Source organism: Bombus pascuorum, chromosome 5, assembly GCF_905332965.1.
Source record: "Bombus pascuorum chromosome 5, iyBomPasc1.1, whole genome shotgun sequence".
Taxonomy (NCBI): Eukaryota; Metazoa; Arthropoda; class Insecta; order Hymenoptera; family Apidae; genus Bombus; species Bombus pascuorum.
In genome coordinates, this window is record NC_083492.1 from 17,866,595 (window position 1) to 17,891,382 (window position 24,788).

The following is a 24,788-nucleotide window of genomic DNA, read 5'->3' on the forward strand; positions in this document are numbered from 1 at the left end:
TAAATTTTCTGCGAGCTCCTCCGAAGCGAGGTGGAAACCGCGTGTTCGCGACATTGAAATCCAATCGTCGGAATCCTCGGGGAACGTAACGAGCCTTATAGATGGAACTCGGTGCCGAATCAGCCCTCGGCTGTCGATCACGTCGGCCGGAGGTCCTCGTGGAAAAGCGAAATTCCGTCGTTGCGGTAAACGATATGAAACAATACGAAATTACGAGTCGAAATAAAAAATTCCGCGAACCGTGCCCATCATTCGCGGCTATTGGTATAAATAGTCTTGATAGAAAATAATTTTGAGTTTGAATACATAAAAAACAAAATAAAATTCATTATATTATTCTTTTAGTTATCGTTGCGAAAGTCATTACATCATTGTGGGAAAAAAAAAATATAAGACGAAGTAGGAATTTTAAAATAAAATTGTAAAACCAGCCAATTTGACTGCTATGGTGGTTCAAATGTTAACATATATATACATAATATAATATAAGACGTAGTAAGTTTGTACGAGAAGTAGCGAAATCACGAGTCACCGAGTTGTTTCTTGTCTCCAGAAACTTAAAGTATAATCTGTCGTGTAGATTTTTGTATTATATTCCAGAGAAAGAGAAGCGACATTGACGAGCAATCTGGGCGAAACTCTAGCCTTGATTAAGGGTGTTGAACGTCGCTCGTAAAACTCGTCAGGAAATCTCGTTGAAACAAAACTGGCTCGATATACGTATACGTTAAGTCGGATACAGGTAAAACATAAGCTAGGTTCGATAAAAATGGTTAGTCATCGAAGAAGAGAAACGGGCTGGGAAACGAGACATCGTGCGAGCGGGGAAAAAGCGAATCGGCCGGTTACCGTTCACCTTCGCGTCGGAACGATAGCCGAAGCGAGCTGCCGGTGATTTCCATAATCGGAACATAAATCCTGGTGATAACGACGCCAGTCGATCGAACCTAGTCACAAGTATTTCCACAGGTAGTTTCGCGACTCTCCACTCGCACCTACCGTATAATTTTCGATACGCTGGCGAAAATCACGTCGCTACGGTAATATCGTAGGCGCATGCGAAGCCAGCTTACGTTCCTCTCGTTTCTTCCTCGCGTTCGCTGTGTCAATATTCCCGGCCGTTTACCCGACAAGCTATTCGACGCGCGTTTTCACCGACGCGTTCGTTTACGCAGCGGCCGACGCGGCTCGAGTATTTGAACTGTGCACGACCGTCTTAATTGCACAGCGACACCTACGAAGTCTCGTAATTATTTCCGAGTATCGGTTTAACGAGTACGTCGAACGTACCTTTCGACGAGTTCCAGCGAACCTCGTTCGTATTTCGAAAGTATTCGATCCGGCGTTTTCGCGTGCACGAAACTTTACCAAGTTTTCAACGAACATAACGAAGGAACACGCTTTTTTTTAAAAAACCATATTTCGTACGAACGAACAAAACTACGCTTTATCGGCGCTATCTTGAAACGTCATTGTACGCTTCGGTATATAGGATGCTTGAGCTTTGCGTATTCCTTGCGGATTTTCCCTTGGAAAACCATAAACGTCAGATCGACAAAGTCGCTCGTTCACTTTCAGAAATTTATTTATCTAAATTTAGAAACGAGCAAAGCTCTTTTCGAACAACCTTATACGTACAATACATTCGCGCGTTCAACAGCACAAATAGATAGCGATCGCTAGGGAGTATACGTACGTACAAATAGGTTACGCAATGTTAATATTTACACATCTGTAGGCATTCGTCGTAAACTTCGATCTCACTCGTAGGACGTGGAGCATCGAGGCAGGGTGAGACTCCATTTCAGTCGACCATCGTGTAAGATGAAGCGCCCACGTCGGTTAGGTAAAAGTCGCGGATATATTTGGTTGGCAACTAAGTGATTGCGGGTTTTGTCAATAGGTGGACAATGGGTGGTATTGACAATACTTGATAGTATTATTGGGTTGGAAAAGGATACATGGAACGTTCAAGAGAATCAAAATATCGTAATAATGCAACGCTAATTATAAATACAAAAGTTTGAAAGCTTCTCTCGTATCTCTCGGCTTTGGCAATTTTATCGAGAACCTGGGACGCGCGTAAACTCGCATCGACGTGTATTCGCAAAGGCAAAGACAAATATTGAAAGACGCGTCGCGGAACAAAGCGGCAGGGGCTGCGCGTTTCGCGCTTTGTCATCCCTTTGCCCTTGCTAACGAGACTAATCAATTTTCCAACTTCGCGCAAGGAGCTTCTGACGACCGTTTTCCGAGAACAGCACCGCGTTACATCATCGGTCGTACGTGGAACGGTTCACGCGAACCCGCGACTCTTGGAAAAATTCCTGGAACAAGCGCAATGCCGATCTTGCAACGTACACGGCGAGATGCTCTCATTCGCCCTGGTGACACCGTGCTGCAGCACGTGTAATTCTCACTGGCCATACTGTACGTCGAGGTTTTTATATTACTCGCAATAGAAAAAGCAAACGCGTGCATGAATGTATTATAGAAATTCTTTATTCAGAAATGTTAGAAATTGGGACTTTCAGTGGTTTCTATCCTATACGATAATTTATTGATAGATGGATATATTACGGTGGATTAAACGGGAAAACGATGATTATTTAACGTGAACTTAATGCAGTAGTGCATATGACAACTCTTGACTTTTGACTCTGCGGTGGCTAACCAAACTCCAACTTGTTATGCCGAAATATATCGATGGCCATTAGACCTATTGAAGTTTTCCCATTCTTTCGGCTTGTCGGCATTTGCGCTTTATCATCGATGTTGTCTGTGTGTCGGCGATCCTTCCGCGGTACTATGATAGAGACGAAAGAAGCCGCTGTAAAGAGAATCGTTGTGCCAAAAACTAAACACTAGAGGAGATGTAGAGTTTTCCTAGAAGCGAGACTCGCTTCAACGCTGCCCATTAGCGTTTTATTGGGTTGGCAACTAAGTGATCGAAGACCACCCGATATATCATCCAATATATTAGATATGCTCATAGTTTAGATCATTTAGTAAACGATTGGAATTAAAGTTTACGTTTCTGCGTAAACGTGGCGTATTTAAGGAAACCTCTGATGCCTATTTGCGCTACCTGTCCACTCGTCTTTGTTCCCGGCTGTATATCGAACGTACAATCAGCGGTAATCGGTGCCGGACGTGATTCCGAGAAGCGCGAGCGATCGCGTCATCGGTTATCACGAAGAGAGAAGAGTCGTGCTTGGTCGGCAAGCCGGCTCGCGAGAAAATTCTATCCGGGGCGTTCGCGCGAATGCACGCTTCGTTGTATCGTTAGCGCGTCGAACTCGCGACGTGCGTCGTCGTCGCCTTCTCGGACCGTACGATCAACGTGTAAACAACGCTGTTATTTCCCGTGTTGCCGCCCATTGCCGCGAACAATTTGCACGAACGATTCGTGCCACGAAACTCGATCTCGAGCAGCTGTAAAAATGGATATTACCAGCCGAGCGCGATTACTTTAATCGTTGCTCGTCCGAGAGAAACGAATTTCTCGATATTTCTTCGACGTTGCAAACCGGCAACACCGGCTTCCGAGTTCGGGTATCGAATCAGTCGAGTCGACGATTCGTGAAAAACACAGAGAGAGAGAGAAAGAGAGAGAAAATAGACAGAGTAAGAGAACATCGTTTATTACGAACGAAAACGAATACCGGTCGATTTGGTTTTTTTCACGTTCTCTCCGCTCTATTTTCCATGGAAACGATTTACTCGGAGTGTCGTCGATTAATGTTCCGACTCGCTATTGATCTCGCGGGGAACGAACTTCGCGGAATCGACGCGGCATGGTAATTTCAGTCGGCTGACCTGCCGTCTCGACGTAAAGCGGCGGTTATTAAAATCGTCGGCCGCAAGTATCCGATATCGAGCAGACCACGTTGTCCCGTCATCCTTTCGTTCGCGACTTCTCTTCGCGACTCGTAGACGAACCGTATCGCGTTCGTTTCTCACAAAAAAGACGAATATCGCGGGTAGTAAATTCAGGGTCTATATATTTTCAGCGTCGCGACACGACGCGACCAATGTAGCCCATAAAGCAACTCCCATCGGATCGTCGATCGCACATTTCTGCGTTGGTCGACCGGTCGCGCTCGTCCCGTTCCACGTGCAATCGCTGTCGATCGCTGTCGATCGCTGTCGATCGTTATCGCGGTAAATACACGGTCATCTCGAACGTTCAATCGACATCGCGTCGCGCGTATTTACAACCGCCGTACACATTTTTCGGCTCTAATTGTAACCGCTTTCCCCGGAACCATAGCAGTCGAGTATTTTCCCGTTCGGACGAGCGTCGCCATCGACGTAGTTGCGACGCACGAGCAGCACGAGCAGCGCGAGCTCGCCACACGATTTAGAGAAATGATCGCCGTGACGATCGTCGCTCCGTTTAACGTTTTGCGTTTGTTGAAATTGATTGCCAGCGCCGGTGATTCCGGCATTGCCTCGCTAGGCAGCCTTTCCTTAATCGACTACCGCTGGGAATTAATTACACGCCAACCCCTTTCCCTCGCGTTGCTTCGCTCGATGGCGGGGTATCGCGTTCCCGGGAAAATTAATCGCCGCGAATTAATGGGCTACGACTATTCGATTTCAAAGTGGCGTCTGCTACCGAGGGGATGCGAATTGTTTGCTAATCCTTTCGACACGCAACGCGACGTGACGCGGCCGACGACACGAGTGAGATAGAAATTGTGATTTGCTTGCTTTAACACTGTAGCCGCGAGTGACGCGAACCGAAATCGGCTCTGCTTATTCCGTTCGTTTCAACGTGCTACGCTATTATCGCACTGACGTTTTTGCATCGCGTTAAAAGACGCTTCTTACGCTAAACTTGTACAAGATATAAATTCGCTGCATGATTTTCTACAGAAAAATATGAAAATTGCCCGCGGCTGCGGATTTAACGTTGGCTAAGCGTCGCGCGACTATTTTCTCCAGTTTATTTTTCAGACTTTCGCGACAAAAAAGCACGAAGGTCGGCGCGGAAGCGTACGTGCCGTGACTGCATCTCGTGTGGCGGTCATTTCTCGGAAAACGCGCGATCGTCCTAGAAACCTTTTTTCCCGCCAACGACGACGATCGACTCCGTTGATAATCGGTCGGCTAAGGCCACGGGAAAAATGAGAAAACAGGGGGGAGGGGAGGGTGGATTAATTCGCGTTCGTTCTCCACTCTCTAGCAGCTTCGTACGATCCCGCTATCTCGCGTCATTTACGTAGGCAGTCGACTTCGCTGTAACGACGATTATCGTCGTGAAACTCTGCCGCCATGCGAAGAAAAACAAAGAATTCTGGGAAAAGCGTCTCTCGACTCGGCGAAACGAACCTTAATAGCATCCACTTGGTTAGCGAGCGTGCTACGCGATCATTGCTGTCTTCGTTGCGGAATTTCGACGATTTTCTAAAGTTACCGAGAAAATTGCGAAAAACGTTGTATGTCGTGTGTCGGATTGCAGAGTACAAGACCGGGTCGACTGTGTATGTATTTGTATATGTATTTTTTCCACGTTTCTTCGTGTATTCCCTCATATACGTGGACCACGACTCGGGGAAATGCAACCTAGCAAGCTGTACGAAAGAAATTGAAACGGCGAGTCGAACGGTCGTCTCAAGAACCTCGAAATTTAGTCTCTCGTGCAGGTTCTCGGTAGATGCGTATATATCGTAGGAAAAAGTAAGGAAGAGGAACGATGACCGACATGGGCGAGCTCCGTTCTGCCTTTAGCAAGATTGCTCCAAAGCGGCGAAAAATCTAGCGACGACACGCTGACTCGGTATACGCGTCGAGTTGGACACAGGTGAAGCGCAAGTTACACTCGATCAAAGATCGAACGCGTAAAACTTTGGCTAGTACGCGATCGTGAGAAAAAATAAAAGGGACGAAGCGCGGAGCATCGATCGAACTCGGAGCGTGTTGGTGGCGATGAACTTTCCGAGAAGAGATGGTGGACGCGACGCGAGTAACACGGTCGTGAAACACGCAGCGGGCAAAAATGCTTGGTGGAAATGTCGTACGTGTACACCGGTGGAAGCGGCTCGCTTTTTCCCCTAATCGGTTCCGCGAACAGAAAAGTGGAAGATTACTCGGCTCGAAATCGATTCGAGTCCCTACGTAATCGCCGTATCCTGTCCGTCGTTCCGCGACCGCTCTGCAATTTGCGAGGGAGAGAGAACCTCTTTCGTGGCGCACCATGAAAAACGACTGTCGCGTATTCCCACCGTGACAAGCAACTGTGTGTTCCTTGCCGTACGATCGCACGTCCGGCCGTGGAAACGCGGTGCGGCCAAGCGTCCCGTCGAATCAAAATCGGTATCGTCGATCGCCGCTGCTGATGAATACGTCGCGAGCAGGTTCCGACATTCGACCGATGCCTCCATCGGCATTTCCAAAAGAAGAAGCGGTATTTTCAAGTAGATTCGAATCGAAACGCGACAGATTCGGACCCTGTACGAGTGCTTTAAAGCACTTTTCTCGGTTTTCTCATTGAAATCCGTTATCGTAATTTGTTATAAAATATTATAAATCAAATATTACGTGCAAATAGTTGTAAGTGCGAGCAATAAAATAAAATTAATATACGACGCTCGTGAGTCGATTAGTAGTCGATAAGGTTTTAATATCGAATGTAAATAAATTTTTCAGGCTTGCAAATACACTGGTCGCGATCTCAATTTACGCGGTCAGTCGCGTCAGTGCTATACGAGATAAGGATAAAAGTACTACATTACGTTGCGTTGATCGTCAATGTGTGTACGTAATTTCGTTTTGTACCGACAGACGTTATTTACGCGATTTTCATTCGCGTGAGACGAGTTCACGTGTAACGGATACTCCGCGTAAATCGAGAGACCAGTGTACTCATTTCGAGGTCCCGAAATAGCTTGCGAAGATGGAATAGTTGGCAAATACGTATGTGCAACGAACGAACCATTATACGAACGATATTCGAATTTGACGTAAAGAATCTTTGGTATTGAATTTGAATCGGATTTATAAATACACCTACATATAGAACTTAGTCCTATCGTTAATCACCGTGCAGAGAAGAATTAATAGGAAGAGAGATAACGAGATTTCTGTTTCGAGTAAAAATATTGAGATAAACGTCGGCAGTTGATATCTCGACGAATTGAGTTAAACGGCGAAATCTCAGTGACCCGATAGAAATGGAGAAACGCGCGAGAAGCCATCGGCTTCTTCTTCAAACAAACATACCGTGAAATGTTTTCGTTGGAGCTTGAGCCGAATAACATCGGGACGGTAGACTACCCGCGTTTGATTATTATAGCGTAGGAGAGAAAAACGGACTCTAGGGGTGGACTGACGAGATTGTTTCATCGAGCATGATCGAAACCGGTAATTGAAAAAGAAGCGTAAAAAGCTCCGGGATAAATAGAATCTGCCAGATTTCAATGGATCGTCTTTCTGAAACTCGCCGCGCGAAACTCGATTAAAGTTGGCGGGAACAGCTCGTTTATCGACTCTTTCTCATTCCCGTTCTCGTTCCCATTCTCGTTCCCGTTCTCGTTCTGGTTCCCGTTCCCGTTCCCTTTCTCGGTCTCGTTCTCGTTCCCGTTCCCTTTCTCGGTCTCGTTCTCGTTCTCATTCCCGTTTCCGTTGCCGTTGCCGTTGCCGTTGCCGTTGCCGTTGCCGTTGCCGTTGCCGTTGCCGTTGCCGTTGCCGTTGCCGTTGCCGTTCCCGGTCTCGTTCTCGCTCCCGTTGCCGTTGCCGTTCTCGCTCCCGTTGCTGTTCTCGCCCCCGTTCCCGTACCCGTACCCGTACCCGTACCCGTACCCGTACCCGTACCCGTACCCGTACCCGTACCCGTACCCGTACCCGTACCCGTTCCCGTTCCCGTTCCCGTTCCCGTTCCCGTTCCCGTTCCCGTTCCCGTTCTCGTTCTCGTTCTCGTTCTCGTTCTCGTTCTCTGTTCCGCGCAACCATTATTTTCCGTTTAAAACGAGGTCGGAAGCGCAGGTTTCCACGTAGTTACCGCAAAGTAGTTGAGAAAGGACGATCACCGGCCATGTCGCCGGAAACGGGACGTTCGCCGAAATTATTCCACGAAATAAGGAGCACCGCTGTAATTTGCCGCGACGTTCGCGTGCTTCTCGCGTCGTTGCAAGGGCTTTATTAAATTTTTCTAACCGGCTCGCGCGAATCGTCATTATCGTCATCGAGACGCGCTAATGTCGTTCGTTCGCCAAGTTTTGTAATATCTCGTTCGTAAGTCAGCGGACAATTGTTTATTTTCGGACAAAACGACTTGACCGAATCTTATTGTTTATCCGTAAAGTATTTAATCCTGCAACTATTGTAATATATGCGCAAGTCTATACTATGAAATTTCATATCTCTATTATGACATAAAGTTAGTACAATGCAAATGCTACACAAAATATCTGACAATTTATGGACGAAAGACTATTACTAGAAATCTCACTGGAAGAGTATATCATTAGAATGTGATATTATCAGACATTGCACGGCCGGAATTAGATTTGGTCTAAAATTGGCGCACTCGAAAAGTCGATGAAAGTTGCACAACCGAAAGCGACGTATTAATCGACTGGATATTCGGCGATCAATTTGAGCAAAGCAAAGAGACACGCACATAGCCCGTGATGAAACGCGTGTTGCGAAGAGGTCGCGTCGAAGGAACGTCGTTGAGAGAACAACGCGTTTCTCGTTGTTCGTAATTTGCTACGCGTAATATGCGAGTGTCTTTGCCGAACGCAAATAACGGGTTCTCGAAGGAAAGGTAAAGAAGAGTCAAGAACAAGCAAACTTTGGTGTTCTCGAGGAACGGACAGTGGGCTGGTTTTCTCGCTTTTCCGCGAACACACGAGGTAGGAAGACGAGTACGCGCCTATCGTCGCATCGCCGAAACCTCTGTAACGGACGTTCGCGTAAAAAAGAAGACTTATTAGAAAGAAACTACTTTATTTACATACGTATCGCTATTAAACTTCTCTTTCCACCACCAGCGAATCGGTAGCGATGCGTACAGAAGATTGAGATTTGTCGAACGCTGTACTTTTAACTTTGTTAATCTTCGGACCTTCGAATTCTTATAACGCACTTTGACTTCGAATTCTTATAACGACTTATCTGGTCGCCAAATCAGTTAAAATTCAATAAAAAAGAAAATAGTTCATTGACAGCGTGCAACGTAGTTTTCTTAGATTCGCAGCATATAAATTGAAACAGAGTATATTTGTTGCTGATCGTGCTTACGGCACAAGTATGATGTTGCTGAAATTGCAATCTCTCGAGCCGAGGAGAGTCGCGGTGAATTCGTTTTTCCTTTCAAAAATTGTTGATACCGTTATTCATTGCCTCCACTCCTTCACTCGTTAAATCTCTATGCCTGTACGAGGTCGTTAGTTTCGCACGAACCTTTCCTCCTCTTTGCTATATATCGTCATCGGTTAATTCTGACACCGTGCATCGTATACGAAATATCGCCAACTCATACTACGCTTGTTTCCATCTTTTTGGTACTAGCATCTGAGCCTTCAGAAATTCGGTTTGAAAAATTTTGTAACGTGCGCGACTCGTCCGTCGTACCTGTGTGCCTGCGTTCTACGGATGTAAACATTCTGCACTTACACTTACGTACGCTAGTGAAATGTTACCTCCGTTTATTAACACGTTGATTGCAAAAAGGGTTGCGATTGCAAATGGTGCGAGTAGCGACGAGAATGAATTTATTCGTTTGCAGCGTAGGTACGGCCAAACTTCAACGGCAGAGCTAAAATCTTCGAGTCGTAGAGGTTTCGACTTTTCGAAAATTCAACGTGCAAAGACTTTGTACGGAACACGTTGCATTTACATTTTCAGAAAGTGTTCGTATCGAGTGTGTCTTCGTAGAATTCGCTTTGCCCAACGTACGTAAATGCAAAAGCTAAAGACGCGAGATTATGCATTAGACTGATGAGAAACGATTAGTAGCTTCGTTGGATATACACGTAGCCCGAGGGCAGAGAAAAAAAAAAGGAAAGGAGAAGCATGCGCGTCCATTGTTAGTAAAAAAGGTGGACGGTATTTACATAGACAAGCAGCTAGAAAAATGTTAAGAAATCGGCAATTTTATTTCAATTGCATCACGAGAAAGGATATTAATATCACAAAATCATGCGTCTATAATTATAGTTGATACGTAATTATCGCGAATAAATATTCGTATTCATATTACAACATGTTGTCAATATTTTCTAAAGTATCGTATAATTTAACGAAAAATACCGTCACCCGGATGGCTGACGCGGTGTTCGACATGTTAATAAAGATGATACGTATATAAATATTACAACACAGAAAGTATAATGGAAATACACTCGAGAATAACATCGAAGCAAGATCGATTCGCGTGACAAATTTTACAGCGAGATTCCTTCGTCGCCACCTGATCGGCTCTAATTTATAGCTAACTATACCGAGACATAAAAGATATAACTTAGAAAAAAAAACGAAGCTGGCACACATGCCGTGTACGTGCTATATTTATTTTTTATTTTTATTTTTTTTTCTTCACCAAGATATAACACTTTACCAAATGTCCATAAGGACAAATTGTAAAATAACCAAAATAAAATAAAAAAAAAAAAACTATACCGATCAGCCGATCCAGTGAACAAGGTTATTCGTTTACTTGCTTCTCGCGTTAGAGCAGAATACCGCGTGGGTCTCCGTAGCGGCGAGTTGGCGCTTCCAGCGAGTACGAGAGAGGCCTCGCGCGATATCCCAGAAGATCGATCGAGCGTGAACCTCGCGAAATTAACGAGAAGAGAGTACGGCGAACGGACTGTGCTTGAGCCGAACACGCATAGTTTATATTTTAGCGGAGAGAAGGTGTGAAGGGGAGGTGAAAATAAGAGAAAAAATACGAAGCGATTACGCGTATTCGAATTTTTCGCGAAGGTAATAAGGTTGTCGCGCTGATTGTTGCAGGTACAAGGACAACAGGGCTTATCCTTGGCCAGGCGGAGAGAGCCATTTCATCCTGTATCCGGAGAGCGCGAACCAGACGATTTACGCGCAGAAGGTGAGAAGCTCCGACGCGGGACGATATTCTTGTCAGGCGAGGAACGACACGACCATCCTCGAAGGAGATATCACGCTCGCCGTTCTCGGTTAGTATTTTCTCCGAGGTTTTGTCCACGTACGCGTATTTTCACGGTTACTATCGAAGATGTCGCGACGCGTACACGTTTCCGCATTTTGTCGTCTTGCAGGCCACTGTACTCGTCCGCGGAGAACGTTTAGCGAACGTTGTTCAAACAAACTGAACGAACAATTTTCTACATTGTATTACACGTTAATTGGTAAATCGGCGCACGCGTCGTTCGCGCGAATAGACGAGTCGCGATTCCATTTGTTTCAGCTTCTGTAAAACCTGTTTATGACGTTTTCTTTCCACGATAACTCGAGAATCAAGGGTCGGTCGAACGCGGATATGAGATAAGAGACAGAGACAGAGAGAGAGAAAAAGAGCTCGTCGACAGCGTATTATAGAAATCCGCAGAAGAAATTGAAATTTCGCGATGCGGAACAAGCGGAGCTGCGAAGCAAACGCACTCGATGCATCGTGTTCATCGACAGCGACTCGAGGCATTCTCGATATCGTTCGCCTCGATAATTCCAATATCGTCGCGGTATTATCACGCGACAATTACGCCATTTCTCGCTTATTTCGCGGAGCGATGGCCGCGCTCCGAGTCGAGCACAAGAGTCGCTGCCAGAAAGCTTGCATCGTAGCAGGTATATACACCGCGTCGGATCGATACGGTCGGTGAAAATTGGCTTCGTCCTTGGTTATTTACGTTGTTCGACCGATCGCCTTTTCGTTCTCTTTCGCGGGCCACGATTCCCGGGATGATTTACGTTCGGCGAGAGAAGGCCGGGGCAGCGCGGCGCAGACCGATTGCTCGCGCTCGCAGAAAACACAAAGTCGATATCTATGCGTCACACGCTTCGCGTAGATGGTAGTTCCAAGAGCCGCAAATCGATTCTTTTTCTCGGAAATTAAACCGCGTCCGGTGTGCAAGAGGCCAGGAGAGGAACGACGCGTGGGCGAGAATTTCTCGTCGAGAAAGCATGCCGCGGCGCGCCGCTGCTCCGACAGATAACTTTGGAGCAGAAGCACGCGTCGCACGTATCTGCATACTGCGGATTCGAGGAAGCTCGATTAGAACGAATTTCCTCGCATCGCGATCTCACGGTGGCGTGCATTCTCTTTCGGCTAGTGCGTCATTTGATCCTTTGAATCGCAGCGACGCAATGCAACCTTTTAAACGCGGCTATTCGCATCGAGCCATCGAAACCCGCTCGGCCAATACTTTGTTCTCCAGCAGTACTGCTGAGAACGCTAAAAATACCTCACAGTTGCAAGTATGTACATATCAGCAAGTTCTATAGGAGGACGCCTTGTCTCTCTAACGTGGCTATTTCAATGGAAGTAGCAAGTGCACGTTACCTTAACACTTTGCCACGTCGAAATCACATGTTCCGCTCAGGACGCCACCGGAGTATTTTTATTATTCAAAGCAAATATTATTTAATGGCAAAATAATAATAAATTGACCATGTAAGACAACATTCTTCCCCGATGGACCGTTTATCTCATTGGTGGTTACCGTGGTGCCTTGGTAACAGTTGATAGCGACATATTATAACAAGACTTCGTTTATTTCAACAAACCATTCGTATTCGTTGTTTCGTCGTAAGCAGAACGTCCGGAATATATCGTCGAAACGCGTAGAAAATATTAGTAAATAGTATTTGCTCGTTCTACATATAATAGTAAGGTGGAGGGACAAGCGTGACATTTCTATGATTTCGACGAAACATTCGGCTGAAATGGTAGAGGTCTGGAAAAAAAATTATGTTTGTGACAAACCAACGGTAGTGGTAGATTACACAGAGGAAAATGTGCTGTAGATTTATCAGATCGAATGATAGCATATTCTACACCACATAGAAGAACCCTCAACTGGTATATAAAATTAGCTTTAGAGTTACCGTTAAATACATCAATTTCAAACGCGATGATACTCCATAAACAAGCAACAAGAACAGAAATCAAGGTATCAGATTTTAGAATGGTACTCGCAATGCACCTTGCACAGTGCCATTCGTCAGAGCCGTCAAATATACTTATTTTCGCCTACACGAAATGCAGAAGAAAGAAGGGCAAGCGTACTATAGTGCTACAAAAAAAATATTAAACATTTAGGATCAAAAATTGCTTAGAATCGGACCAAAAAGGTGACCACCTATCGTCCAGATTGTATCAATGAGCTACATTTATGTTTAAATGATGATGTTAGATGCAAGATTTGTCAACATTTTTTTTGATGTTCTAATAAAAATATTTAATCGTTCGATGGGACACTTTTCGTTTCAAAGTACCTTCTATTTGTCGGTTATATTCAAAATGCCCCAAGTGTGAATTTTCATACAATTTTTACAATTATAAGTGATTAATGACCAGCGTCATTGCGTCACAGGAGGAACCGTGGCCGGTTATATATGACCAACGTGGTAGTCAAAGTGTTAAGTCAAAATAAAATAACTTGCCGAGTCTGAACAATTTGTAAGCATCTTTGGACTATTTAGCGACCGTTTCGTTGCGTTTGTTCGCCACGCGGAATATATCCGGAATGGAAACGTCCGATAAAATTCTTGGTAAGTCGCGTCGCGTCGAAGGCAATATCGATGTTAAGCGATAGCGAAATGGAAGTGGCGTAATTAAACGACCGCGTGTCCCAATTCGTTGTCGAATTTCGTCGGGAAGAATTGCGGTTGAATTTGCCGGCGGCCGGAGATACAACGCTATAATCCTATCCACGTTTTCTGCAGCAACCCTCGTTTCATTCTGCTCGATGTCCGCGTGCCCGCTTATTCAGCGCTCTCGATCTCTTCGATTTTCATTAGAGATATCTGTCTCTGTCCCAGTGCGACAACCTTGTTTCCCTGCAATTTCTATCGTATCGGCTTCCGGTACAAAGTTCATTCGATGGCGGGGCATTATTCTTGGTCGCGTTGCAGTGAGCGAAACGGGCTTTTCCGGTTAAATCGTCGCTTGGACGGTAGACGTGCGGCGTTCGTTCGTGGAAAATGGAAGGCCGAATCGGTGAAACGAAGCGGAATGCAGACAAGAAAGGACAGCCGCCGAACCGAGTCCTTACTCGGCTTTGCGCCATCTCCCTTTGGTTACGTTCGCGATGGTTCGGCAGTCGCGTTCCGTCAGATTACAAACCATCTTCGAGATGGAACGCGACCAACATATCGCTCGACCGTGTAAATCCCCAAAATCAGTCACCCACGAGTACCGAGGTTACCGATTGACGGCATTTTCCATTTTATACGGACGGGTTACCTGCATAAACGTCACAGTTCTATACGATCGAGTTCGATATATCGTCATTAGGTGTCATTAGGCGGTATTTACAAAATCCCCAATCACTTAGTTGCCAACCCAACATATCTACTTATAATGAAATCGAATATCCAAGGTTCGCTATTGCGTAAGGATCGAGTACGACTCGTAAGTAAGATGCAATGGCTCGTTCATTGCACATGCCAGGTATTCCATCTTCGCAAGTTATTGGCTACTCGGAAAGTTCGAGTGGAAATAGCAATCGATTGGCGAGAACGAGAAATGCATTATCTTTTCGTGGAATTCTTAGAAAATAGCGAAGAGGCTAAGCCCGCAGGGAGTACGGACGCTTAGCGGCGGTATCGTCGCGGGTTGCGCGACGCCGCAGATCCGAAAGCGGTCAAGTGGAAATTAATTTTCGAGCGAGTAACCCGTTGAAACTCGGCCCGTATAAATATGCATACGCGTTTAGCGTCGGCGGCGAGTCGGCTGTGCCGGCGGAGAGACGCCGAGGGAGAGAATTACGAGCCAATACCTCAGAGCTAAGTGCACGGAACGCGGTTGTGCACCGCGTACATTAACTAAACGCGTATGATCTCGCAACAAGAGAGAGCAGGTTGCTCCGATGATGATGCTGCCAGTAGTGGCAGTAATGCAATTAGCCGATACAGCCTGCGCTATCTCTCCTGGCTATTTCCGAACGTCGACCGCTGTTCTACGCTCTCCCACGTCTCTCGTCTGACCTCTCCCGCCGAAGAAAATCCAGCTAACACGTAAAGAAGGCAACCGAGAGTTTATCCCGGCAGAGGACTGCGAGAATACGCGCGCCCGCTTATTCTCTCGGGATGTCCTGCGCTCGAGCGGTCGACGAAAGAACGGCAACGCACGACTCTCTTTTCTCTCGGTGTACACTCTCGTTGCGAATCTCCGAAGGTGTCGTCCACATTTACAGCGACGTAGCCCACGGGCAAGCCGACGAGGAAGCGCGATACCTTATCGGGCACTCGTGTGCATCCCGGAATGCATATGCATAGCCACGAACCGCGGATTATCCTCGCACCTGTGCTGCTTTTGTACGCTAAACGCGTGCAGGAGGTCGCGCGCCACCGGAAACTTGCACTCTAGTCCCTTCCGTTCAAGCTTCGTCCAGCCGGTGCGAGTAGCGGTTCGCTAGAAAAGAAACTTTTCTAAAGAATCGAGGTCAGTCGAGCGACCGAGCGGATCGATTCTGTGGTATCAAACTACGCGCCGAACGTAGTGCACGTGTTTGCATGCATGTCGAATACGCGAACAAGCGTGCTGGTCAAAGGCACTAATGTTTCGAAAGGGATTGCGCGATTGCTAATGACGATGCGAATGGGAACCGATGGAAAGAGGAAAAAGCGAGCCGCGGCGTTAAGAGTACGATCTATCGCAGTAGTTTCATAAGGTTCGTACATATTTGTATGTGTAGCAAGACGGGAATATTAAGCTGCTACACTTTGGTAGAGCGCGAGCAACCGAGGCGCTTGATCGACTAGTCCGGTTATGGCAAAGGCCACCGAGCATACGTCTAACCGGGCCTAGCGAGAAGCTCGATCAATTAAGCGACGTAAGGACGAAAGGCTGTGGGATGACGTCGACTCGGCGCGGTCGCGCGGTTGCTTGCTTGCTTCTCGATGGTATCGCCCTGGCTTTGAGACGAAAGCGCGTGGAGGAACCGGTTCCGCCGATGGTTCGGCGATCGTGGCGATGCGGAAGTCTCCTGCGGAAAATGTTGCCAGGGCACAAAGTTTTCGCTACCTTTTTCCCGTCGACGTTACCAGCCCCGTTTCCAAGGGAAAGATTCACTCGTCCGGAACTGCGAACGCTGAACTTTCGTGGAAATCTATAATCTGGAAGCGAAAGAAACGATTTTCTTCGAGATTAATGGAAATCTCGAGACGTCGTCCTCGCCGAAGTAGACGAATCGCGCGACACCGGAGAGAGGAGAAAAATGACCACGCTACCAGAGGCCACTGTCTTCTTCTCCTCCCTCGATCGTTCTCCCCCGAGCGTACAAGTTGCTCGGCGATATCGATCGAGTCCGCCGACTTCCACGTCCCTCGATTTCTCCTCCAACTTATAACGAAACAAGTAACGAAGACGAAGGAGAAATGGAGTGCGAAGGAGAAGCAGAGGCAGAGGCAAAAGTTTGAATAAAACTACCCACGCGCGATTCCGAGAAGCTCTGTTAAAGCCATGAAAGGAATTGCGCGTCCTTTCTTCGTCACGGTAACCGGAATTCTCGGAACTCTTTCTTCAACCTATCGCTGTTCGTGGCCTAGCCTTGGTATCGCGAGTCACCGGCCACCGTTCTTCGTTTCTACCTACGTCCAGGGCTACATCCTGCTTCGCGAGGATCGAGTATAATAGACGGAATAAAAAAAACAAGCCGAAGGAACGCGGATCCGATTGGTTATTTCTGATAGATCTAACCATACCGCGAAACCATCACTCGGCAACTATAGCCAAGGCGATGGGTCGAAAAAACCAATCGATCGACGATTATCGATCCACGCGGAGTAACGTCGACGCAACGTTCGTCGCGATGAAATCGTCGACGCTCGACGGACGTCGGCGGATCGTGCCTCGAGCTCGGGTAAAACGATAGAACCGATCGACGACGTTAAGCGATACGAGGAAACGGCAAATGCGAATGTCAAGAGGAAGAAGAGCGCGAGAAGCGGCTTTTCCCGCGCGGCTAAAAAGTCTCTTCGCAGTCGATCGCGGACTTGTCCGGCTTTTTCGGCCAACGCTTTCGCGGCCGGCGATTCTTCCGTCTTTTTCGGTCGGTCGCGTAAACGCGTACGACCACGCACGCGTTTCGATACAAAACCTCCATTTTCTACCACTTCGTCTTCTTTTCGTTCTTTCACGAGAACTTTCTTCGCGGGAATAAAACGCTTTTCGTTTTAACCCCAAAGTGGAATCACCTAAATGGTCGAGTTTTGTAGCTCGGTTCCATGCAAGCGTATCCTTGATCGGTAAATTTTATAGCAGCGGTATTCAGAGTGTTTGAACATGAATTTCTCACGTCCCGATGAATGGCTGGGGAGAACGAACCGATGAAAACGCTCTTAACCGTTTGAGTCGCAGGGGTCTTTGAAAACACAGAGTGGAAATATCCCGAACAGCACGACAGCGCTCGTCTTGATCGATTGCGAAGAGAAACAAGCGGCGCGATAACGCTCGTCATATTTGTTATTTTTATAAAATACATCTATATCATTATATATACGTACTATTAGTTTATTTATATTTCAAGTTTTGTTCAATAATAATTACCGAGAAGATAACAACGAAGTACAAAATACCGTCGATCGTTCGTAGCGGTCAAACGTACTGGGTCTTTTCGACACAAAATTTAAACAGCGTGATCGCGCTGCATGGAACTGAAACGGTTAAGACGATGCTGTTGGCGAACATTCGTGAAACGATTCCGAAAGCGTACAGCCGTGGAACGCGTATCCGACGATGAATCGCAGCCCATCCTGACCAACCGCAAGCCTTAGATATAGATAGGCGTAGGCATATGCACGTCGTGGCACGTGAGCCACACGTGCATCGAGACACGTTCTCTCGTATCGACTGTGGCCGTGCTTCGTGTCAAGGGACAGGCTGGTATTTCTTTCCGAAGCTGTTCAAGTATGAGGCCGATGGTATTGTTGTCGGTTATCGTGAAGCGTTGTCGCGCGTACAATCGCAAACGCAACCTGGGAATACACGTCGAGCTGTCATTCTTTCCTCGTCGAGATGTCGCGCAATGTGCGTTAAATTTGGACGTCGGGTCGCGTCGCTTGAATCGCTGCGAGAGAAGACCGGCCGATCGATCGGTCGTTTCCAGGCTGCGTTGCATAGATCGTGATGCAAGATCTGTAGATGACGCGCATTCGTCAGTGGATAGGTCACGTGGTTTAACGCAGTTCCATCGAGCAACCTATGTACGCATAAGGTGTATGCATCGCGGTACGTGACGCGTCTCGACACAAGCTCACACGCACGTGTTCGAATTTGTCCTGCCATCCATCCGTATATCCTGAATATTACGCGTGCACGTGGCCGCGTAATACACGACGAGAGTTCTTGCGCGATCCGACGTCTCCTCGACGCGCGTCTCGACCAACGACTCGGCGTCTACACTGCTCAAAGGCACCAGTCACTACTCGAGAAATTTCTCCTACCTACCTACGTCATGGGATGAAATAGTAGCCTGAAATATAGAATCTTAGGTTCGGAAAACTTGCGTTCGAAAGAACCAGCACCTCGTGTATTATATCGACAGATGTGTTTATCGTCCAACGATTCTTACTAGCATTAACATACATGTATCTGGAAGGCGTCAGACGTCTTGCATTTTCACCTCGATCTCGTTCCTCTCGCTTTTGACACGTTGACGTCGTCGCCAGGATTGTTTAACCCTTTGCACTCGAGAGGCTGTTTTCCGTCACCGCAACGTTCCGTGTGGCAACTCGAGAGGAGAATGAGAGGCGATAATCCCTGTTGATGTTAAATTTCGACTTTTCCAATTGACGAGAACGCAATATTCGTTCGTAAATAGATTCCTTAGCTCTTTGTATTGTTTCTTTTGAAGTGTAAAGTGTTACATTTTCAAATGGAGATGAAATATTTATGCTCAAATTCTTCCGAAGCTACAGTTCTGGCAACGTCTGCGACGTTAATACAGATTCGATGATCGTGGCACAGGTATTACAGTTTCGCAAATTTAAAAGCTCTAAAGAAATGGATTTGGAACTTTGTTTAATTAATTCGTATATTCTGTAAAAAAGCGAAAGAACGAAAGGTCACTTAACCACCTGCGAGTTATAAAAACTTTAGTAGACCAGTTGAGAGAAGATACTCGATGATCGCGAGATCGAGCTTCCACGTCGACTGTTAATTGCGATGAAATTCGGTTAAATGGAAAGCTGCGTGTAATTTCAACAGGAACACAAAGGTATTGTAAGGTGTGTTCTTACCGAAACAAAGCAGGAGAAAGACACGAAACAACTGATTATTGCGATACTTGTGCCAACAAGCTAAGGATGCATCTTGGTAGATGTTTTATAAATTATCGTTAAAAAAATACAGGAAAAATATTAAAAAATGATATGTTCAAAGATGTAAATATATATATAGATTATTAAAATATAACGCGTTTTTAAGTTAATTTTTGTACAAAATCATTATATGTTACCTACAAGACACTCGTGTCACATACGCGCAAAATCTCCTCGAGTTGCTGCTTCGCCCGACCAAAAGGGTCCTCGAGTGCAAGAGGTTACCGAGCTAACGAGTTCATGGATATATTTAATATTTCTGATTCGGTGTCTCATTTTAAATGTTTATATTATACATACCTGTAATATAAATGCAAGTCGTGCCTCTAACCCAATCTCTTCAGCTATGTATACCAAAGAAGCCGGTTAACGATAAATAAATAAATAAATAATAATATAATAATAATAATACATAATTAGATCATGCTATTTGAAGTAATACCGGCGGCGGGTGAGGAAGCGACGAAGATAAAGATGGTGCGTAGAAATCCTATTCTACCCGCTGTTCTAGACACGAGTTTCTTGCCGCGGAAAGACAAAGCGGAGGTATCGCCGGAGGTGTTCCGATTAATCTTTCAACCCGCGATCGATTGCTCCTCGACGCGGACGCACCGTATATCTGGGCGTCGTCGATCGTTTAAGAGCCATTTAAACGTAAAGCATGGCAGGAAAAATAGACGCGAGGCAAATCGCGTTTCGCTGTTAGAAACGGCGTGACAATTTCGTAACTACCGATGTCGTAGCTTTGGCGATCGATGTATATCGTATGAGAGCGTGGCACTCGGATAAAACCGACTCGTAACGCCGGAACACACGCGTCCGGTCGGTTTTGTTTTCTTCCCCTCTCCCCCTCCCCCTCGAATCGAGCTTGCGATTCGTCGAACGAAGAAAATCGATGGCACGTTCCTTTGTCCGGTCTCGTCCACCCACTCTCGGCATTCGTTTCGAGTAATCGGTTCCGTACTTACTCACGGCAGCGTTTATAAAGCTTGGTGCTCGACTCGTAGCCGCTATTCGTCGCGCTGGATGTCGCGTTTGCGAAAGAGGATGCTGACAACGAGCGAGATAGCCGGACCGGTTAAAGCGGTCCTCTGTTCGAGAAACGAGCGACCCATCCCGGTACGGATGACGGTTTAACAAAGCTCTTGGCCGTCGCTTTGTCTCCGTTCCGAGAGACAACTTCACCGTATGGTGGACCGTATGCATGGATAATTATTTGCGGAATTTCGCGAGGAAAATGAAATTTCATAATTATTCCCGGGAATGCGGCTAGTGACGGTCTTTAGAGTTGGTGCGGCCAAGCACGGGAAATGGATCGTCATGGAAATGAAAATCGCTTTAATAACGCCATTTCCCTCTAACTATAATCCACCGTTACGAACTGTTTACGTTTTCGCGGTGTACTTTCCATTCCGATCTTCGTGGATACGTCGACGCGCACCCTCGACATTTACCGACCGGATAAAACGTCGATCGAGCGATTCCGTTAAACGGAACAGACGCCGCAGGTGGAAACGTCGGATCACGAGGAAAGTTGCGTTAATCTCGTTGGCGCTCGAGGCACGCGCGTTCGAAAGCTTCTTCCGCTTGGAAATCGAGGATCCGTCGAGCCACTGCTACGGAGTTTCGGCTTTGAACCGCGCAGCGAAACTCGCGTTTCCAACCTAGTTTTGGTTTACCGGGTTGGGAGTTGTGGTGGCTTAAGCGAAATTCGAGAGTAAATCGGGAAATTAAATCGTAAATTACGAAATACGTACTTCGATTACGTTCTTGGATTTTCGTGGTTTTGGCCCTCGAGAACCTGGAACGTGAAAACTTGGACGCTCGAGCGATTTCACGAGTGCGGTGTATCGCGGCAGACACGCTACCGTAACGAACTCGAAAAGTTCCCAAATGCCACCGCGCGCAAGAAAACCCGGCCAACGATGCGATGCGGGGGCTCTTCGGAAACTTGCCACGTTTAACGGACGAACAAAACGAGTCTCTCGCTTTGTCAATTTTCCAACACGACGTTTTTCCTAGCGTTCTGAAACTCGGACGAACTCGCGCATTTGGAAGTTGCGCTGTTCGATAACGAAACGGAACGAGGCTCCCGACTCGAATCTCGGATAGTAGCTAGAGGGTGCGACGTAAATGCGACAGTGAGTTTAAATAAATATCGGTCGTCAGATCCAGGGTTAAAATTCGTTTGGTACGCGTATTTGGACGATGCGTAGTTGGTCGTCGAATCGAACGCTTTACAGTAAAAAATTTGGTTCTACCGTTCGCATATTGGTCGTTCGATTTTCATCGTTGGATTTGTCGCGGCTGAGGTGTCCAGATCCTTCGAACGAACGACGACTTTTTTCTAAGTGTTTCTTTAGTTCTACCTGCGTGGAACATAAAGAAAAGATGCGGGGGATTTATCCGATAATGCTGTCGGATTTTTCTGGTTGATTCGTCAGATCTTGAAACAAAATAGATACGATATTCTCTATCTTTTTCTTTTAAAGAAAGTATTTTCTTTTCTCGTGTCAATCTATTATTTTTGGCACGGTTTTTAATAAAGGATTGTGCAAGAAATAGGCAGAATATGTTGAATGATCGGTATCCACGTATCGTGTAAGAATACGCGCAGATATAATATTTTTCATTTTAACAAAGTAGATTCAAAGTACGCTTGTTTCAACCTGTTGTACACCGTATTCTTAATTATGCCAATTGCTACGTCGACTGGCTGCACTTTTTTGCCGCGAATAGCTCTTTGTTGAATCACCTTGTGTACAGACGGTGGTTTGACATCGCTTTTCTACTTTTATATTACGTTTATATGATCGCTACGTTGTGTGTATCGTAATCGAACTGTGACCCGTTAATAAATTTTAATAAATTCACTTTTTCTCATATTGCATCTTTGTACCAAAGGATTTACCCCTTATTATTTACGTCAATAATAACGTGTATTGATAATAATATTAATAATATCATTATTAAATGACATTATTTGATTTGTGCTCTCTGCCAGCTATTGGATAGTGGACTCGCTGTGTCGACCACTTTCCTTTAACGATCATTATCTCCAAGTTGCTTCAATAGGAAACAAGGCTGTAAAAGCTCTTATTATTATCCTTAGATTTAATTTCTCGTTTGAAGAGTCCTTACACTCTCCTAAAACTGTACGTCTCGTTGGTGTTACCCCATGTAGAATATGCCTCTTGGTGTCATTACCACCTAATGACAAAATCCGCAATCACTTAGTTGCCAACCCAATGATAATAAGAAACGTAAATCTAGTAAAAAGAAAGAATTAGAGAAAGTGGCTCCTTACGAAATCCCACTTACAAATATCCTCTTGCAAATGATGATCGTGATTGTGTCCCAATTACGACTACTTTCGATATAAGACCTTCGAAGCAGCGTAGGACTATTAGTGAACTTTTCTTCCTTCGCGATATTATAAATAATAAAATCGATAGCTGGCGTTTGCAAGACTTGGCCAACTTTAACGTGCCCATATTTCATGCGGCAGTTTTTAAGTCGAAATTCGGTCACACTGCAAGTTTGTGACTAGCAAGTACGTGGGTCGAGTAGATTTATTCTTCAATTTCCCATTAAACATACGAGTAGCTTAAAGTTAACATCCTAAATAATTGTACTTACTTGTTTATGCGTATTCTTGTTTAAACTTTGTATAGCGGTATACTTGGTATTATTTCCTTTTTAACGTCAATATTATTTTAAATAAACGTACGAGTAAATAAAATAAAATTAATTATTAAATCCACGTCTATTTCGTAAAATACAGAAACGATACGTAACCGTAATTCAAACGTTTTAAACGTACAGATGCAGATGCGTCTGTCAGCGCGGACTCGGCTTAAGACGTTGAACGAAAAACACGGTAACGGCGAAAGTTCTTCGTATCCGCGGGGCAATTGGTTTCTAAATATCTTTCGCGATATGATCGATCGGGTTGCTTTTTTCAGGGGAGAAGTCTGGCGGATATACCGGGAGACCATTGCCAACGTACAGGCCGGCATCGCAATTGGTTCCCCTGGGAGGAGCGGCGAGATTATTTTGCGAGGCATACCTGGGAAAGGTCGAGCTTCCGGACGCGAAAAATTCGGTAACCTGGTCGAAGAGCGACAGCAACGTCACGTTACCGAGTCACGGCAGGATCGCGCAGCACAGCGTGTCCAGGTGAGTCCGTTTCCGATTCGTCCCTTTGAGACCTCACGTCCACTTATCGCGTATTCTACAGGAAGGTTTCCATCGAAACGTCTCTCGCACACCATGTCACCACCATACGACGTTGTTAATCGATTCGTGTGCGCGTTCGGTGGAAACGATGCCGAACGTTAAGACGGACGGTACGAATAATCGCGACATGTACCTGGTGAACGTCGGTCAACGAAGCGGAAGTTCGTTCGACGAACAGTAAGCTCTTGGCCATAAGTCAGCGAACAATTTCTCATGTTCGGCAAAATGATCATTCGAAAATAAACACAACTTTCGCGATTCATTTTACTCTTTATCCACGAGTGAGATATTCGATCGATTTAAAACACGCATGATCTTATACTGCTTGTCTTCGTTTATGAGATATAACGAATTTTGTAGACGCAACACCTATCAAAAATGTTGAAATACTTGGGTTTGGAATAGAACGAGTTCGTCAACATATTCGGGAAACACAAAGAACCATTGAAAGTATAGCCGAATACGCGACTAGTCTTTACAGACGCCTTGAAACGTAACGGATATATTCTGTAAAGGTAATTAGGTAACGCAAGATAGAAATAGAAAATTCGTTAGATGTCATAAACGAAGACAGATAAAACGTTTGCGTGAACGTTTTTTATCGTTTTTATTGCGCGATTAGCTTTGGAAATAGATCTCACGTGTTCCTTTACAAGGCTGTCTATATATTACGAAATAGAGTATAGCATTTGCGCGAATGTGTGGAAATTACGCAATATCAACAGTATGGTACGTTCTAACAAACATTTTGTCAAAAGTAGGCAAACTGTCGGTGACTTATGGACACTAGGCGTATATATTGGATTGTCCGAAAAGTTTCTTTCGTTTCATAAGGATATATTAAATGCACAATGTTTTTTGTTTTATATTAGTTTATCGAATTATGCACGAACATAATAATAGAAATAGAACGAAATGGATCACACCTAATTCAATAAAATAATATAAAACAGCCTTATGACACCTTATGAAACGAAAGAAACTTTTCGGACAACCTAATAGTTTGCGTGAACAGCGCGTTGCTGCCAAATTCGGCTGGTTTCGTACGGGCCACGACGAGCGGCTTCCATCGAAAT

General features: G+C 45.6%; 1 protein-coding gene across 1 annotated transcript in view; it reads left to right on the forward strand.

The window, feature by feature from the left end:
• LOC132906893 (single Ig IL-1-related receptor-like) overlaps positions 1-24,788 on the forward strand; it is a 124,749-nt gene that overhangs the window by 69,928 nt on the left and 30,033 nt on the right. The window contains exons 2-3 of the mRNA XM_060959501.1: positions 10,966-11,147; positions 23,439-23,652. Of these exons, the coding sequence (XP_060815484.1) occupies positions 10,966-11,147; positions 23,439-23,652 (396 nt within the window). The remainder of the gene's footprint in view (positions 1-10,965; positions 11,148-23,438; positions 23,653-24,788) is intronic.